A 20,286-nucleotide genomic window follows, 5' to 3' on the forward strand; every position below is an offset into this window, starting at 1 on the left:
TTGTCTTCTAGCTGCCTAGGGAGTACAACTTCACTAAAGTTCTTCTTGTATATTTTCTTTCTAATAAGAATGGATAGCTAATTCAACAAAGAACAATTCTCATGGAGAAAATAAACTTTATTTTTTAAAAAAGTAGAAAATATTTGTCCAAACATTAAAATTTCTACTATAAATCAAGGGAAAATGAGAATTAGCAAAGATTTTCAATTGCCTTACTTCTACTTGAGAACCTAGGAGAAGCATGCCTACTCCAAAATGGGAGGCAACCTGAGCAATAGGGTTTACGTTCCCAGTATCATTCTTAGAGATAGATTTCCCCATATTCCTCTCTTTGTGGAGGCAGAGATACTCAAAGTTCATCATTTCTTGGATGATGAAAATGTAATTCCATAAAATTAATCAACTTGAAAAATGTGCCAAGATGTCTCTCTTTATTTTGGAAATGAATTTGGTTACACGGGTAGCTAATATTCCAAAATACAGACATTTCTTAATACTTTCAGATCACGGATTATTTAAAAACCAAAAGTCATCTTCCCTTTCTCCTGTCCTCAGATTTGCTCATATTATAACTTAATCATCCAGGAACTCTATAAACAGATTTCAATAAATGGCTGATTTTCATTTGTGACCAAAGTTAAATTTATGATCACAATTAGAGAAAACACATCAGTTATCTTCTGTTGTTCTTTATTTTCACAGAAGAAGAAATGTAATCTTTCTTTCAGATGAAGAATATCCAAGACAGCAGTCACAACTTGAGTGGAGAGCACATGGGGGAACATGAATTATTTTCATAATGTCAGCTAATCCACAAGCAGTGCCACCTGTTAGTATGGATGCTATCCAAAATGACATCTGAAAATAAGCCAGGCAGTCTGCCTTCTATGTACGAGGAAGAAAACTGCCAAGCATTTTGGATGAGGGTGGGGATATATGGTGGGGAGGACAGAGTTCAAAATTGATACCCTGGAAGTTTTCTCCTCTATCCTATGAATCCCTCCTGATCCTATGTCTTCTGACTAATTAAAGAAGAATTGATTTCTAAGTCCTGTCAGCAGGTGACACTCTCCATATCTCATTCTACCACACTCAGCATCTCATTTAGACTCTTTAAATATTTAAGATAAATTTTCAATTCAAGGAATTAATGAAGTAACTATATTAAGCACTTTCATTTTAAAAATTGAATTCACACTTATATTAATGATGATAAAAATTCTGCACATACCCTTTTCCTCACAAGATGTTAAAAACATGTTATTGGGTATTTTGGATCTCTAGGATAAATAATGCCATTGATGTAAAAAATATAATCAGCAACTGGTAAAATAAAAATGTAAAATGATAAAATTCAAAAACATTTTATCTAAACCAAAGCAGTCATAATAAGTAGGGAAGGATATCTACTAAATTAAAAATACACCTAATTTTCTCCCTTAATAGGCATCTTGGAACTACCTTTGATTTCAGGAAGGGGTAAAAGTAATTTCTTAGGTGGAGAAACCCACTCCAGGAAAAGCACATTAAATAATAGAAAAAGTATAGCTGATAATTCATAAGATAATCTCTATAAGATGTGAACATCTATGGCTTTTCTATCTTTCTTATTCATGTTCTGAGATGCAGCTGAAGAGAAGACTTGTGACCGTATTCACTGAGATGAAGTTTGTCCTTTAGGTGGACAAAACCAGTTCTTTTCTCAAGATCTGCAAGTAGACAATATCTAAGAAGCCAAAGCATGCTAATTAATTCTTACATTTCAGTCATTTCTCAAAGGGTATTGATGTTGTTTTGTTATTTTCCTAGCCACAAGTTCACAGGTTTTTGTGACACAGCATTAAAGAATCTAACTCTATTAACAAAGCAGACACTTTAATCCATTCTGGGTCTTAAATTTCTTTGCAATAGTTCTCAAAGTATTGTATTACCAATACTTATTAGTAGGCACTGGTCTAGAGTGAATTTTGTATTCAACTTGTAAAAACAAAAAATCAGTGAGGAAAACAATTCAGAATAATCAAAGATGTGTCCAATTTAAATATAAGTACACATTAGGTATACATTTAGTTCAGCAACCACTCACCAGGTTAAACTGGGCAAATTTCTTAACAGTATGCCTCTTTCACATAAGACTCCTAAAATCACCTGGGCATTTCTTTTATTTAGAGGTTTTCTGATGACAATAAATAGAGATTGGCTCAGATTAGATGGGAGATGAACAACATTGTTTTATAAATATATTTGGAGAAACAGAGATATATCAAGAATTAGCTTTTCCCAGTTCTCCAGAGTGGAATAGATTGATCTAGCTCATCTATGTGAAGTAAAATGGACGATTCACAGTTAGTAGATTATTGATGTACCTAGAATGAATTGCCCTTGGGAAAGCTTCACATCTTGCTAAAAATCCAGAGTGGGTGGTAAAGAATGTGGTTATAAATGACAGGACATGGCTGACTAGTAGAGTGGAAGCAGGTGACTAAAACAGAATTGCTGAGAAGGGTATGTGCCAGGCAGGCTATTACTGATCCTAGTGCAGGGTGGAGTGAGATCGGACCTGCAGATCCTAGACTCTGAATTTCTGTATTGAACCCAGCTCTCCAACTTACTCCTCTAGTGTGTGACTCTTTCTTAGTTAATTAACCTATTTGATTTTTAGTTCCCTCAATATCAGTACCACTTAAGGTTATTGTGAAGAGTCAATGAGTTAATTTATGTTAATTCCTCTACCAGTGTCTGGTACTAAAATCATTGGCCAATGTACTCTAGCATCATAAAGACGAACTTGCTTCTCTTTTTATTTATTTTAGGGGAGTCTCTTCTTCAGTAATGATGTCTGCTTAAGGAAATACAGGGTCCTATAATTTTCAAGGCAAAATTAATCCTAGTGGAAAAATGTTAAAAAGTCTTTAGGTCAGCCTATTTATGATATATATGTTTTTAAGCAGAGACTCCTTTATCGTAGTATACAAGCATAACGTATAATGTAAAATATAATTATTAGTTCACATGTCAAGTATAACTATGTATGGTATTTTTAATTATGAGACAGATATTAACATACGAAGTTAAATAGATAAATAAGCCTGTACATTGCTATTTCCTCTAGATACTCTTGCTGTTTTAAGAAGTTAAGTCTATGCTGACATTTTAGTGGTTTTGGGCTAAGGATGAATAATGACATTAAACAGCCAAGTGATGGAGGTGAATTGCTGAAACTGCCTCTGTATCCATGGAGCCTGATGTTCTGCTTCTAATAGTGAACTGTTCCTTGGAGGTCACCAAGGGCTTGTGCTATTTAAGGGTAAATATCCAGGCATCAGAGTTGGAGAAGAAGTCCATGGTTGACTTTGCTTCTGCTTAAGAAGTTTAACAGCTTAGGTGTATAGGCTGCTGGATTATCATACATAGTGTGGCTGTTACGCTGTGTGCTCCACAATTCCTATACTCATTGATTCATCAGACTTCTTCTGAAAATCTCTTCTAATATGTAATGCATTCCTCCAAGTTATCTAAAAATAAATGGTCACCCACTTGTCTGGCTACCTAAACATTCATTCACTAATTCATTATCAAAATTCCTAAATTCACATCTTTCCCCACAAGATTTAGTAAAATGTTTTGGACACAGTTGCACAGTTACGAGTCATAAATGTAAACAGCAGTCCCCCTTTATCCATAGGAAATATGTTCCAAGACCCCCAGTGAATGCTTGAAATCATGTATAGTGTCAAACCTTATATATACTGTAGTTTTCTTATATGTTTACACCTTGATAGAGTTAAATTTATAAATTAGGCAGAGTAAGAGATTAACAAAAACACTAATAAAGTAGAACAATTATAACAATATAACATAAGAGTAGAAGTTCTGCAAATATGGCCCCTACCCCCCCCAAAATATCTTAATTTTATAATTACTCTTCTCCTTTTCATGATAATGAGATGAAGTGGGGGGGAAGAGCTAAGAACTTATCACGTACTATAGCTATAGCTTTTGTGGTTTGAGTTATGAAAGTAAAACTAGCACAAATTTCTTTTTTTCTTCTTTATGATTTCATGTGTGAAAGATTCATTCTTTTTCCTTTCTTTAATATATTCATAATTTTTCATCTTTTTTCTTAAAGGAAGCTTTTTGTAGATCCTCTTTGGCTTATCTGAATTGCCAGCATTACTACTCTTGTGCTTTGGAGTCATTATTAAGTAAAATATGGGTTACTTGAACACAAGAACTGTGATAACTGTGAGAGTTAACAGTCCTTAGTTGCTATTTGATCTTCTAAAGAAGACAGCTATTAAGAGACTGGTGGGTGGGTAGCATATACAGCTTGGATACATTGCACAAAGACAGAATCACTTACTAGGTAGGATGAAGCAGGATGGCATGAGATTGTATCACTTTACTCAGAACAGCATGAAATTTAAAATTTATAAATTGTTTATTTCTAGAATATTCCACTTAATATTTTCACACTGCATTTGATTAAGGGTAACTGAAACTTCAGAAAACAAAACTGGATAAGAGGGATTACTATATCTTTTTAATCTTCATAAAAAATCTTTTCATGAACTTTGGTTAACCTCGCTACAGTATTTGGAGCCCTTGTTGCCATGGCTTGGCCACCATATATCTTGACATTTGATGACAATGATGTTAGGTTTATTATGGCCATACCTGTGAGCCAAGTTCAGAACAGTCTATTTTTATGTTTCTTATATTTTTAAGCACTAGAACACTATTGCTTTGGTTGAATGCAAGCAACAGTAATTGGTTTTCATTTAGAGGGCATGCTTCACAAGAACTACATGATTTTAAAACACTAGAATTCCATCACCACACTGAAATACTCACCTTTGGCAAGGGCTGCAGAAATGGATGGAACAACAGATTAATGACCTCATTTCAGTTTTACATCAAAGCATGGAGCTGATTGAACAGAACCAGATTGAAGTCACCCAAACTTTTAAATCATCCTCCCTCCTGGGCTGAACATATAGAGTTAAATCTAGATGAAAGTTAGGACTGCTCTGAATTGCCTTTTACAGACTAAGTGTGTATGTGTGGTGGGGGAGTATTTTATATATATCAAATACATATTGTTATGTTGGCTCTTTTTACATTTTTAAGCATTGACCATGTACATGTTTTCAAATATGGTTAATAAATCCACTGACTTCCTTTGTACAGTCCAGTTGAATTTGGAAGGCAACATGGGTAAACACTGACATAATTTTTTGTCCTTCTGAGTTGAAACAGGAAAAATATAGCTGCTACCTCTGCTCCCATGACAGAAAGATTTTTAGTTACTTGAGAAAAATAAATATGACAACTAATTACATCATTTTATTTGTTCCGGAATCTTCTAAGACTTGCTCAGACACATCCAACCTATTACCCCTGATTTAACTGATTTAACTGATGTTTTTTTTTTTTTTTAATATAATGAATATCATTTGCTGTTTAAAATATTCAGTTTATCTTTCCTTAAGCAAACTAGTCAAGAAACAACATTGTTATACACTATAAAAAGGAGATTAAATTCTAAGAAGGGGCCGGAAAGCATCTTCCAAATGGAGAAGAACTCTTGGTATCTGAATTCTTAGTGAAAATTCCATGTAGATCAAGAAAAATAGGGTGAAAACACAAAGTGCTACACTTTAGAGGAGAGGGATCATATCTGTCCATCCAGACTCTTGAAAATTTCTCATGATTTTATCTGCTTGTTGAGAAAGTAGCTCCTCCAACTTAAATCCCATCACATTTTCACATCCTTTCCCTTTCCCCACACATATGGAGAGATTATTTTATATTCAAATGTAACTTTCTAACAACATATTTACATAGAAAAGGCATTACAGGCATAGTTGATAAAAACAGATTAGAAATGAAGGGGACTAAATCTTCTTTTACTCATTTAAAAGAAAAATAAGTTGAATCACAGATATTTCACTTATATATGTCTATGTGCTTACAGATCATTATATACAATTTTTCTGATTTGAAATTGTTTTCCACCACTGATCCTGATTTCTACAAACACCTTAAACATGAGAAACCCACCTTGAGAGGCACTTTACCCCCTCAGCTGTACTGCCCCACCCCCAGGAGAGCAAGGTTTTCAATGTTATGTGAGAAAACAACATCATAACTAATTACATCATTTTCTTGTTCCTGCATCTACTCAGGCTTGCTCAGACACATCCAACCTGTTACCACAATCCATGATTTAACTCAAGGTTTTATTTAGTGTAATGAATATCTTTTCTCCATGTGAAATAATCAGCTTATATCTTTCCTTAAACAAACTGAATGGCCAAAAAGCAATATCATTATGTGCCAGAAAATAAAGACATTAAACTAAGCTATGTTATTCACAAAATGATATAGTCTATTGAGAGGCTTTGTAAGGACAGAAATTAGCAAAAATTTTTTTCCATTTAAAATCACCAATGAACACCTAGGTTACTAGTGCATATAATAAACATAGTTGAAGTTTTTAATTTAAAAAAATAGATCACATTACATTTACGTAAGTTATTGCATTTCTATTACAGAGTACCATTAATAAGGGTAGTAAAGACTAAAACTTGGAGATCAGTTTATCTACTATTTTATATTTTCTATGTTTTGTAAACCCTTTATACACTTATTATCAATTCTCAGATTACATATGTGTGTACACCATATATATCTCAATGTGTGTATGTATTAAGTGACAAGATTCAGCATATCTCAATATCTCAAAATACGAAAAACTACACTGGACTTCCAAACTAGCTATTTTATATATAAAATGCAGTTTTTGTTGTTTTTTTAAGGATTTATATACCTTTAAAATCAACTTTATTGACAGTTAAATCTTTTTCAATACTACTCTTCAATATTACCTTTATGTAGCATTACCTGTGTTACTGTTTCAATCCTAAGAAAACAAGAGCATTTTCTGTCACATTACATAAGCCTGAGCAGATAGGAGAGAAAACATAGCCTATGCTGGGGTGAAAGCCAGTTCCCTCTAAAGCTACCACTGACATATAAAAAATAGAAGAATTTGAGTCATGTGAAATACCATTCTTAGACAAGTATTAACCTATAAAAATGACAATTACCCTTTATGTCATATAGCCAGACATACCTATGTTAGCTTTACAGATGCATCAGAAAATTTCCTTAACATTTATCACCCAGAAGTTGATTGCAGTCTACCATATAGAAAGGAAAACCTAAACGTCATTAAATATATATGCCCTGAAAAATCCATGAACTTTCCCCCCATCTACACTAAAGCTATACTGCATTCATACAAAGAAAAAGGAAAGGATTATTTAAAAAGGTGCACCCCAAAATATAATAAATGGTCTTGGTCTTTGTTCTATTAGATGGCCATGCAAAGGTATCGATAATGGTTACATCATCAGATTCAATTGCAACTTGCTCCAAATATTGTGTTTGTGGCTCACACCACGAATCCCTTGACCCAGCTCGACAACCGTGAAAACATAAAATAAATGAAGGTTAACAAAGACTGGTCTAAGGAACAGTTCACAACAATACCGCAATGCTCTTATCACTAATGCTTGATTCTGTGTTTGGATACTTGTATCTGAAAGACTTGCAAATAATGACAACATTCATGCCAGACATTACTGCAAGTGAGGAACAGACTAAAGGAGAGGGAAAAAAACGCCTTCCAAGAGCGAAACATTCATTAGCCTTACTGGCAAGTGTCTAAAGCAAACAAGGAAACTGCAAAATAATTACTTAGTTACAAATAAACCCTTTTTAGCACAGTACCTTTTTGTGTCTGTCCCTCTTCCATATTCTCTTCCATGGCTACCTTTCTTCAGTAGAATCTGGTACACGGAATTAATCAAAAGCTCAATTAGATGTTGAAAAAACTGGTGACTTTTTTTTTCCCTGGGAAGCTCCAACAGCAGTGGCTTGGGCAAGTCCTTAGAGCTTAGCTAAGGCTCCCTCGCTCCTCTTGTTTGCTTGGAGACTGGCTGTCAAGTGTAATTTCATTCAAATTACTCTTCCGTGAAGATTATCAATTTTTCTTCTCAAAGCTGCCCATTGTGTACCACAGTAAGCAGGTATTCAAACAAACAGCCTGAGAATTTTGGGGGGAAATGTGGTCTGAATTCCAGGAGCAGAGACACTATGATTCATAAGCCTTGCTTTGCATTTAAAATGGGGAAAAGAAATTGAGGTTTGTATTGAAATCTGGGCTTTAAATTGGAAACAGGCTAAGCTGTGAACAGATGGAGGGGTGTCCTCCTAACATGAAGCAGACCACCAACCCATAATCCACCCCCCTTTGCTACCAGAGTGGGAAAGCCCAGATTCCCGTCGGTTCTTTATGCTGCAGCATTGCCTCTCACCCAGTCAGATGCGTTGCAAAAATGTGTTTTCCTGTTCTCTCTCCTCTCTAAGTATCTAGTTAATTTGATTTAAAGGTGCCAAGAAGGGATGCAATTATACTATCTCAGGGTTTATTTCTAAAAGGTTATTATTAAGAGAGGACCTGTAAGCTCACATCTTTCAGATTTGAAAAGAAACAGAAGCAAGGTTTTCAAAGGAATAAGTATAAACCTTTAAGCCTGAGAGATACATGTTTTTGAGCAAGTATTTTACTTAGTGCTATAGGACTCTTACATGAAAGGAGGAAAACCACTGGGGGGAAAAGGAATCTATTGATGTCTTTGTAATTTATTGTTATGATTTTTATCCCACTAACCTGCTGATTTCAAATGGGAATCTCTTGAAAGAGAATTTTTAAAGGGTCATTATTGGGGAATGAGTAGAGTGATAAAAGGGAGAAAGGAATTCTAGATAAGGAAAAACAGGGTAGCAATTTATAATGGCAATCTGCAGTCTGATTTGGAATGCAAATCACAATGCTGCAGTCTGGCAATAAATTAGCATTTGTACTTCAACCCATTGAGTGACAAGACACAATCAGAGTTTCAATACTTCACAAGAGATACAGCAAGAAAATAAACATATCTCTTTCAAGGCAGCATAAACCTTTACTAGGGTATAAAGGAAGGAAGATTGCCTATTCCTGTCTCAAATAAGCAAGCATACAGGAAAGGCTCAAACACACACACACGCACACACACACACACAACTGTGAAAAATAATAATTAGTTAAAAGTAATTCACATCCTCGTGATCAAGAGCATAAGTTTCTTGCATGATAAAAAATAGTTCACATGCATTCTGTAAACTACGTCATTAGCATGTTACACACCACCCTCTAAATCATTTCAAAAGCAAGCATTTAGAGGACAGACAATTGTGCATTCCACTCTATCCTAAATGAATGTTCAGTTATCTTGTTTCTATTATTACTTGCTATTGCTTTTTTAAAATGAATTTAACCTGAAGGTAATGATGATTCCAATAGCTCAAAACCTATCTCTCTGAATATATGTGTATATATATATATATATATATATATATATATATGTATATATGTATGTTTGTATTCAAGAGGTTTTGAGAGAATTGCTTGCTTAGGGCACAGATTGAGAGAGAGAGAAACCATAAGGGAAATCAAAAAAGCCAAATCATAGCAGTCTCTCTGCTTCAATTCATCCCTAGGCTGACATAACCTGGCATACAGTCAAAACAGAAGGAGCATTACTTCTCATTTATAGTCTTTATTCACACTACATCACAGAAATCATTGGTGAAACAAATGATTAATAATAATACTATGGAAATAATAATATCACCTGAAAGGTTTACAGCATTTCATAATCTACAAAATATATTCACATGCATTCTCCCATTTGTAAGGCAATTTTCCCCCCCAAATTGTATATTAGGGGAAAATTGACACTTAAGGACACCCAGGAATGGAGCTAGTAAATGACTGTGAGTGCCTTCAGTGTTCTTCAAAAATCATCCTCAGTTCTTTGCTTTCTTTTTCACTGTATAAATAAAGCAAAAGAGGGAAAATAAAGAGAAGAAATAAAATATTAAAAATATTTTCTGGATAAGATGAAAGCACTTTTTTTTTCCTTTTGGAAAATGCAACAAGACAATAAATTCCTGTAATCATCAACTTTTTCGTCTAGAAGAGACATTTTTTTTTTCACACAATTGTTTCTTTTAAAAAAAAAAAAAGACAAGAGGAACTTATGTCAACTTTTTAAATATACAAAAATCCACCTCCACTCCAGGCTAATGGACTCCTGCCAAATGGAATGAAGAGAAACACAGGCACGCATAGCTTTCTAGAACCACTCAACTCTTGGTAAGCAAAGATTCATCTTTTGTCTTACAATGGTAAAATATACATAAAAATTTATCATTTTAATTATTTAAGTCAACTGTTAATAAGTACATGCACATTGTTCTGCAATCATCTCCACCATCCTCTTCCAGAACTTTCTCATCTCTCCAAAGAGATTCTGTATCCACTAAACAGCTCCCCATTTTCCTTTTCTCTGGAAGGACAGCAGTTGAGATGTTATGGTTGATTGTTTGTTGACTTTAGAATTGTTTTCTAAAGATCTGTTCCCATTTGAAGTAGAAATATTGAGAATATCCAAGTTTGTGAAAATGAACTAGAAGAAAAATGGTTGAACACAGGGTACACTAACTTTGTGAATTCTAAATATACTGTATGAACCTTAAGAGTTGGCAGAGATGTTTTCTCTGTATCTCCATTAAGACCCACAACAAGTTGAGAAGACCACAGCGTCTTAACTAATATTCTTTTCATTATATACATTACACTCGTTGCACTCTATTCACAGGCACATATTCAAAATACACAATTATGAGTTCAATAGGTAGTTAAAAGCTGTGATCACAAATCTCAAATGAGATTTCCCCTTCACCATCTAAGCAATATATATAATATGTATCATTTTTTTCTGTGTGAGTTAAAAGACATTATTAATCATTCAAGTTCCTCTCACTTTTTAAAATTTAATTTAGAGATAACTATTTAATGTCTCATCATCTTATGGATAAACATACTATGTGAACTGAGAAAAAATCTACACATTCCTCTGTTATATAGAGTGGTTATATTTGTGATGCAATATTCAAAACATAGTCAGGTAAACAGAGTTACAGATGAAATAAGAAATTGGTCACTCCAAATGCAGCATCAACAGCAAAAAAATGAAAAAAAAAATGTTCATGGTTTTTGACTCAGAGAACAAAGAGGACATGTGGAAAACATGATTATGTGAATCAAGAACTGACAGATATAAACACAGCTTAGAAACTGCTTTTTTGCTAAAAGAGAGACACAGAAACTGAGACAGAGACAGATGCAGTATCATCACGAGACTGAAGACTGAAACATCTTGGTTGGTTTTTTTCCACATTTTGACAAAGAAAAAGGCCCCAACTGCTGATTTAAGCTCTATGTCAAAAACTGACTTCCATAATTTATTTTTTAAAACCAAAAGCACCATCAGGGGTAGGAAGTATAATATATATACATATATATGTATGTGTGTGTGTGTGTAAAATATATACAGAATAAAATTAAAATGACATTCTTCAGAGTTATGAAATTATTTAAAGCAGTCAATTCACAGAATGGTCATGGGATTCACAATTCTTGTTATACTTACATTTCATTAACCTCTTCCTTTTTGTTGTTTTTTGGGTTTTTTTTTTTTTTTTTTTTTTTTTTTTGGTGCCGAAATTGAACCTAGAGGCACTTAACCACTGAACCACATCTCCAGCCTCCCCACCTTGTTTTTTATCTCTTATTTTGAGACAGAGTCTGGCTAGCTTGTTTAGGGTCTCACTAAATTGCTAAGGCTGGCTTCCAACCTAGGATCCTCCTGCCTCAGCCTCCAGAGCTGCTGGGATTAGAGGCATGCACCACCAAATCCAGCCCTCCTTTCATTCTTAATTGAACAAATATTTTATCAAGCATTCCCACATAAAAAGGAACTTGACTAGGTAAAAAGAGTCTAATCTCTGACCTAATTATGCAGAGAGCCTAGTAGCACAAGATAGTCCCCAAATCACAGTGCCAAATGACAAGCGCTACCTAATAAGTATCATACAGGCACAGGATGTTTTGAAAGTTTTCTCATCTTCTACAAGGTACAGTTTGATCTGACCTAATCAAAGCAGAAGACCTCTCACCTAAGAGAGATAAAAATAGCCAGGAAAGAAGCTGAGGGAGCATAGGGGAGAAAGGAAAGTTATCCTAGACTGCTGAAACTGAACACACAAAGGAGAGAAATTCTTATTACATGTGATGACCAATGCCTGGTGACAAGGGTAAGCCCACTTTTACTGTTTATTAGATATCCTGTCCCCAAGGTTTTTGGTAGTCTTATGCTGGAAAATCCAATTCTAAGTCAAATTGTGGTCCTAAAATGTCCTGGAGTTACTAAAGGAAGAGAAAGATACTCCTGAGATTTAGCTTGCATCCTACAAGACTGGAGTCTAAAGGGGAGACCGTGGGAAACCCATTAGTGTGTAGTCCCAAGAAATTACCTTGGTCCCATGTAGCATCCTGTGCTTATTTTATACTTGGTCCCTCAAGCATTTCATACCAATACCTTTTCTCTCCAATCTGTTAGTACCACATTTTCACAGTTGGTCAGGCATCCTGTCATGACAATGTGGTAGCTTGTTTACACCTGGTCTCTTGTTTCCCAGTGTTCTTAGGATGAAGTTCAACCTCCTAAATTGGATGGACAGATGGGATATGACCTGGCAGAAGCCCATCTTTACAGCATAAGCTGTTATTGTTCTTCTTCCCTCACTAATCTAATTTCTCAAAAGTTTCAATTTGTAAATGTTGTTCCTTCTGCCTAAAACACTTTTCCCTGTAGCCTCAGATTTCTAGATTGAGTCATTCCTTAGATCTCAGCTGGAACATTATCCTCAGGTGAAACTTCCATATCCCACAGAAGAGGCCTCCTTTGGTATGCAGAGCATATGTCATTACAGTGTTATATTCCCAAGTTTACATTTCATATATTTCTTCTCCATAACCCTCCAGCCTGCAGGCCCCATTAGATCTATTCCTCCATCTCCCACAAACCAAGGACACAATAAGGTTTCAATAAGTATTTGTTGAATGCATGAATGAATGAATGAATGAATGAATGAATGAATGATAGATAATAAACAAATGAATTAATTTGGTGGCTTAAAATACACCTTCTCTTATGTTTAGCAGCTTCCACAAAACATTTTGAAGTATGAACATAACTTAGAGCAATTCCAGAAGAATATGTCATGTTCATATATAACAAATGCCATGCCTTTAGAGTTGACAACAGAATGACAAAATGGTATTTCAAAGAGCAAACAGTGAAACAAAAAGGGAACACTGGAAATATTTTCCATGTTTCCTATTCTAAGGGAAGCCTTATTGTCATAAGCACAGACTAAAGAAAGGAGAGACAGAAAAATTCAAGGATGACACTCCTGAGACCAAAGTTAGCCTTTTAAAACAGGAAGAATCAGTCATAAGTATTCATATCTTCATATAAGCTAAGAGTTGACGCAAATGTTAAAACTTCTAAAGATTGTCTAATATGTCTCTCTCCAAAATTCCAGATAATAAGAGAAAACAAAATTCCTTTTGGGTAATTATGTTTTCCATAAAATGGTACAGAAACCACAAGAAGTGAAAACTATGCTTCCAAGATGCAATGGGTAAGCGGCAGTAGCTTGTCTTTTACTCAAACTTCAAACAGTAATATTAATTCAGAAAGACATAATATAGAATGGCCCAAGATGCTTCTTTGTGGTCTCAAAAATGCTAAATTGAGCTCTTCAAAAATTAAACCATGTAACTCACTCATTCAACTTGCTTGTATTCATTCAATGAATGACTGTAGACTATGAGAAACTGGGCAAAGTGGACAGGAAGATGTGGTTCCCTGTTGCAGAGCTAAGAGCAAAGCAGGGGAGAGAAGGAGAGGAGGGGAGGGGAGGGGAGAGGAGTGGAGGGGAGAGAAGAAACAATTGATAGCTACTATCATCCCCAGTTTTATACATGAGGAAATAGAAGTAGAAAGGATAAATTCTTTGTACAAATGAGGCTAAGATTCAAACTGAGATTTTCTAACTCAAAATTCCATTCTTTGAACTTCCTCTATCTTACACTTACAAGTAACAGAACCAAGGGCATTTAATATGGACTGAAGTCCCTGTCATCAAGTCCTATTTCAACATAAATATTTGTATTCATTGAACAACCACAACAACAACAACAAAGCAGTGTGTCTAGCATACTGCCAGTTGCTGTAAGGGACACAAAAGCTGAAGAAATGATTTTCATACTTAAAGAATGTACAATTGAAGTTGAAAATAAATATACTAATTTTAAACATCAATAACTCAACAAAGAAAGTTGGTTTCAGATTAAAATCACTATAGGTAGTGGAAATAGAGAAAGTTATTTTTTTTTCGATAGATGTATTTTATCTATTTAAGTAAATTCTATTCCATATTGTGCAGAACCACTTATCTTTAAAGTGTGTTGCAAATATTTCTACATAAAATAAGATGATGGCATATATTATCTCCATTAACATGTTAGAGAATTATATTTGTAGGTTTTCTAATGTTAAAATGTTTACATTCCTGCTATAAAATCAACTTGGTTGTGGTATTGAATTAGTTTAATTTTGCATTTAATGTTTGAAAATTCTTTTAATTAAAAACTCTCTAATTAAGTTAAGCAGATTCTTAAGGCTACACAGCCAGTGAATAAAGGGATTCAAATTTGAATTTTGGTCATTCTAATATTAAATTTATCACACAAAAAATAAGGGTATGCAGTACTTAAATAACACAGTTATAAGACACTTCATGCAAGCAATTCTCTGTTGTTGAGGGGAGTAAGTATGATGTTAATGAAAACTGACATAGGATACAACTTATTTGAAGGATGAATGACTTTGGGTTTTGTTTCATTCAATTGAATCAAAGTTTAACAATTTAGAAATCTCTGGTAAGCCTAACCTTACATATCATATTGCATATTAGAAATAACAGGCTAGTATAAATAAGTGAGAGGAAGAAATAGAGAAAGACGGAGAGAGGGGGAGAGAGAGAGGGTGAGAGAGAGAGAGAGAGTGAGAGAGAGAGAGAAAGAGAGAGAGAGAGACCAAGACAGGAAGTGGGCAGACACAATGATAAGAAAAGATAGTAGCTTGTCATAAGTTCTGAGTTTTCAAGTAGTGATTTTAAATTTCTTCCGTGCCTCTTGCTGCAGATGCAGATGGTGAGAGATATTCTCTGAAAAAGCTGATTGCACTACATGGTGCATAGAGAACTGATGAGGAAAAATAAAATTCAAGTCTTCTCAGCTTTACCATAAGTATTTTAGCCTTTCTGCTTATACATTAGTCTGCAAGTCCTTTTGTGGATGAAAAAAATTAATGTATATTCTTATTTTTCCAGAGATCATCTTAGGTAACCTAAAAATTCTTATCTCCAAAAAGAATACTGACAGACTGATAATTTTTCTCATTCTTCAAATTGCTCTCTAGTAACACATCTGAATTAATGACTGAAGAAATGGAGAGCAAGGGACTTCTTGCTTCTTTCTTCTGAAAAGAATATGTGATTTTATGCACTTTTTTTTCATTTTTTTTTTGTGTGTGTGAATGAGATGTCTTTTTCTGTTTTCTATTGCTCTAACAAAATACCTGAGGTTGGGGACTTTATAATGAAATAAGGTTAATTTTGGTTCTCAGTTTTGAAGCCTGAAAATCTAAGGTCTGAAGGCAATGTCTACTGAGATCTTCATGCTGTGTTATAAGGAAGATGGCATCACATAATGGGTACCAGAGTAGTAGCTGCAAACAGTGAATGAGACCAAATGCATGGAGTAACCTCACTTTCTAAAATTTTGCTTTGTTGTTAACTAATTGGGTCCTCCGAGACTCAACTCACTATCACAATACATAATCCCTTCTAAGATTGGTAGCTCCTTGAATTAATTATTTCATTAGGCCTCATCTCTCTCTTAAATGTCCCCACCACCTCTTCATATCATTACATTGAGGACCATGCTTCCAGAGCATGAATTTTAGAGAGACAAATCATGTGCAAACTATATAATATCTGAAGATTGGGAGATTTGTTAATTTTGAGCCAGAAGCCTTTGATTATGATCTAATAACCAGTAAGTAGGGGAAAGTAGATCCAAGTCCTGAGTATACTGGAAACATTCAGAAAAAATTTTCTACATTTTCTCAAGCAAATTTTATTGGCAATGAAATGTAGTTGCTATGGTTTGGATCCAAAATATCCCCCCAAAAGCTTATGCATTAGGTTATGTTCAGAAGTATAGTGATTGGATCACAAAAGTAGTAACCTCATCAGTGCAATAATCCATTTAGATTAATAATATGAATGGACTACTGGGTGGTAACTGGAGGCAAATGGGGTACAGCTTGAGGAACTAGGTCACCAGGGCATGAACTTATGATCTATGTCTTGTCCCTGCCCCTCCATCCCACATCCTGGTGGCCATGAGCTGAGCAGCTTCCCTCTGCCATGCCCTTCCACCATGATGTTCTGCCTCACTTTGGACCTAAAGCAATGGTGGGAGTCAACCATGGACTAAGATCTCTAAAACCATGAGCCAATAAGAAACTTTCCCTCCTCTAAGTTGTTCTTGTCAAGTATTTGGGTCACCAGCAACAAAAAATTGACACAACAGTCTATTTGGATAGATATTTGGACAGACTATAGCTCCAGGGAGAACATAACACTCAATACTTCAAACAGCACAAATAATTTACATAATAATTTTTACATCCTAAAAGGTTGTTTTTTTTTTTTTCCCTCATGTGCGCAATGATAATTTCAAATCAACCCTGCAGAATACCACTCAACTCCACTGTGGTGGTACAGCAGCCGTGCAATCCATCAACCTACATCAGTCCTTTCTGGTTCTAGCAGTATGCTCAAGTCACCAATAAACATCCCACTGCAGTTGTCCTAGATAAAATGCAAGGCTGTTTTTAGCATTTAATATTGCAAATATTGAGATAGATGTGATTTATTCCTCCCTCCATCCACAGCTTGAATTTCAATAGCATTTGTCTACAGTTCATACGTGCCAGGTTTCATACATTTTTTCATTTTTAATATTTCAGTATGTATGCTATTCATCTCCCCTGCCTGTCATCGAGAGCAGCAAACCATGAGCTGCTCTTGTTTCTCCCTCGCAGTTCAAGAATCGAGACTGAAGATAGACTTACTGTGAAATGCCCAGCTTCCATGTTTAGCCCTTTTTATGCAATAATAGTTAACAAATATCTGTGGCACCCATATTCCAATGCTAGGGCCATATTTTGTCTTATGGATTATTTACAATCCTATGACCGCTATTTCTATTCTCTAGGTGATAACAGTGAGATTGTTTTTAAAAAAATGATTTTCCAAGCTCCTTGACTATGAAAAAACAAAATTTGAATATAAAATCTCTCAAAACTTTTTTGTTTCCAATACATTAAATGACTTAATAAACAATGTAAACAAGGAGTTAAATAATCAGTTTAAGTTCTGCAAATTAGTGATGCAAATAAATACTCAAGTGGCTCAGGAGGCTAAGACAGGAGGATCACAAGTTTGAGGCCAGCCTCAGCAACTTAACAAGGCCCTAAGCAACCTGTCTCAAAATAAAAAATTTAAAAGGGCTGAAGATAAACCTTAATGGTAAAGTGCCCCTGGGTTAAATTTCCAGCTCCGGAAAAAAAAAAAAAAAAAAAAAAAAAAGTTACTTTATTTAACATTCTGAACACTTGTAGCTAAATGAACATGATACCAGTACAAATTTCTAAGTACATTTTAGGCATCTCTTTATACCTTTTAAATTTAAAAAGTCATTTTCTTGGAGAAAGGATGAAGGTTAGAATCATATAAGTAGGGTTTCATGCATAAGTATACTAGGTTTCCTTGGACTAAAGAAATATATTTATCAGAAAGTATATTCCATGAGAGTCAAAGTAGCAAGTAGAACCCATAATCATTCATGTAAAAGGAAATGCAAGATTTCCAAGAAAATTCTGTGGAAGGATAGTCTTTTATTTATTTATTCATCAGCTACATATTGAGTGTCTATCATCCTCTAGATACAAATCTAACTTCTGTGGCAATTCATAGAAAAATAAATAACTAGCTCTCATAACATTTATGTTCTAAAACTGGGACATAAGAGGCCCAATAAATAAATATTTAAAAAGACCATTTGAGGTTCTGATATGTGTAATACTAAAAATAAATCAAGACGATACACTAAAGAGTGGGTGGGAGCTTGAGGTTCTTTAATGTTACCCATTAGACCAAAAAGTATATCTAACGAACTCTACTACAAAATCTTCATCAATAGAATTTTATTATAAAAATATCTGTAAAACATTGGTGAGAAAGAAAGGAAGACAATGAATGAATAATGAGAGCAATCAGCAGTGGTCAAATGTGTGTTTTCTGTTCAGATGTGATCTTTTGTCATTGTTTTGATATGTTGTGCAATCTAAAATTTGCCAAGCTGAACATTTCTAAGTCAAGTTGACAAGATCCTCAAAGTTTTACTTAAAAAATAAAAAGCATGGCTTATTGCATGCAGTTTCAAAAATCATTTGCCTCCAACCTGTATCCTGAGGCTTAGAAGACCGCACAATACTACTCAATGCAGAAATTCACCTCTCCCTCTCCCTCTTTCTTTGTGCGTGCACAAGCAAGTGTGTGTGTGAATTCCATATTAGGGTAAGTCCCACATACCTGGGTCACAGGTCTGTGTGACTCCAAAGTGGTCACATTCCATTATAACATACTACTTCTTAAATATATTTGTCAGATGGTCAGTCAGCATTTCTGAGTTGTTAACATAGTAGTATCAACATTATGTTGACTTTTGATTTTCCTTGTACTAAAGGAGATAAATATTGACATATATATAAAACCAGACAGTACACAATACTGGGTGGTAAAGGTGGGTGGTAATAACTAGATTTCTTGGAGAATTAACAAAATGACAATAAAAAATATACAATTTGTTCAGTGAAATTCAAAATGACTTTTAAAAGTCAGCAAAAAAGTTGCTCATGGCTCAAAAAACAGAGCTTGCTGAGTCACTTATTAATAAACTCATGTTACAACCATGTCCACATAGATAATATCAGGTTAAACAATAAAAGGAAGTCATCACTAGACTTTTGAAAACAATGAGTTTTAATGTTGATTTATTTTTCATCAACCAGCAATCTTTCAGGTATTCTGCTATGTATTAAGATGCATTTTAACTCACTGTATTACTTTAGACAAAAATGATCCTTCTCCATTTCCTCAAATAAAATTGAATTTATTAATATTTGCCGGCTGATTTCCCAAATGCCAAATACTGTGCTGTTTTGTAGACTCTATCTCATCTTATCACTCCAATGTCCTTATGAGTTAAGCATCAATTAGTGCCATTTTACAGATGAAGGAGCTTCAGAAGAGCAAATTTTCCAGATGACAGAAGATGAAAAAGTTATTTGAAAATGTAACCTGGTATACAAATATGATGTAATTATAACCATTATTAAATAAGAAGGGATCATGTGTATGAAGAACATCATCAACTATAGTACCGCTAGAAAATACTAAAATACTAACTGATGGTAGCTTTTTAGCCCATGTGACACAATTCAGAGCAATAACACAAAACGATCAGGGCTTATTTTATGCCAGTTACAGTTCGTAGCATTTTTGTTCATACTTTCACTCACTACTCTTTCAAATGCCACATAAGGAACACAGGATTATTATCCCCATTTTACCCACATGGAAACATAGGGACACAAGTACTAGCTAACTTGCCCCATCTAACAGCTACTAAATGGCAGAGCTGGGATTAGAAGCCAGGTGGTCTGTTTTTTAAGCTTGAACTATTAATGATCACACTAAACTACCTCTGTGAGATACAGTAAAAAGGAAACAAACAAATTAACCATTATTCAATAAGTTTGGAGAAAAAATGGATGAATTATTTTTCCTCACATAGAAGTCTTTCAGTCATTTTCTAAGGTGCTACTGGGCTAGCATGAGGTGCTGGAAGGAGCTTTGGGCCAGCAATCAGATTTCAAATGAGAGCTTTGCCAGTCCTACGCATCCTCCATGACCTCTTTATGGTACTGTTTATCAGTTATAAAGGAAGAAAAAGAATACACACGAAACAGGGATTTAGTGAGAATGAGTACATTCAGGACAAATCTTGGCACAGACCAGGTTGGCACTTGGTAAATATTAGTCTCCTTTCTCTGGCCTCGACTCTGG

At 34.7% G+C, this 20,286-nt stretch overlaps 1 protein-coding gene across 2 annotated transcripts in view; it reads right to left on the reverse strand.

Annotated features, from left to right (window-relative positions):
• Positions 1 to 20,286, reverse strand: part of GPM6A (glycoprotein M6A) — a 314,459-nt gene that overhangs the window by 143,075 nt on the left and 151,098 nt on the right. Inside the window, exon 1 of one of the 2 annotated variants that reach the window (XM_079141041.1) lies at positions 7,798 to 8,406. The exons of the other annotated variant lie outside the window; for it this stretch is intronic. Coding sequence (XP_078997167.1) covers positions 7,798 to 7,834 — 37 coding nt within the window. The 5' untranslated portion in view covers positions 7,835 to 8,406. Of the gene's footprint in view, positions 1 to 7,797; positions 8,407 to 20,286 lie in introns of those variants that run through there. 2 annotated transcript variants of the gene reach the window in all.

The sequence above is a fragment of the Sciurus vulgaris genome (genome assembly GCF_902686455.1).
Source record: "Sciurus vulgaris genome assembly, chromosome: 5".
NCBI classification, from domain to species: Eukaryota; Metazoa; Chordata; class Mammalia; order Rodentia; family Sciuridae; genus Sciurus; species Sciurus vulgaris.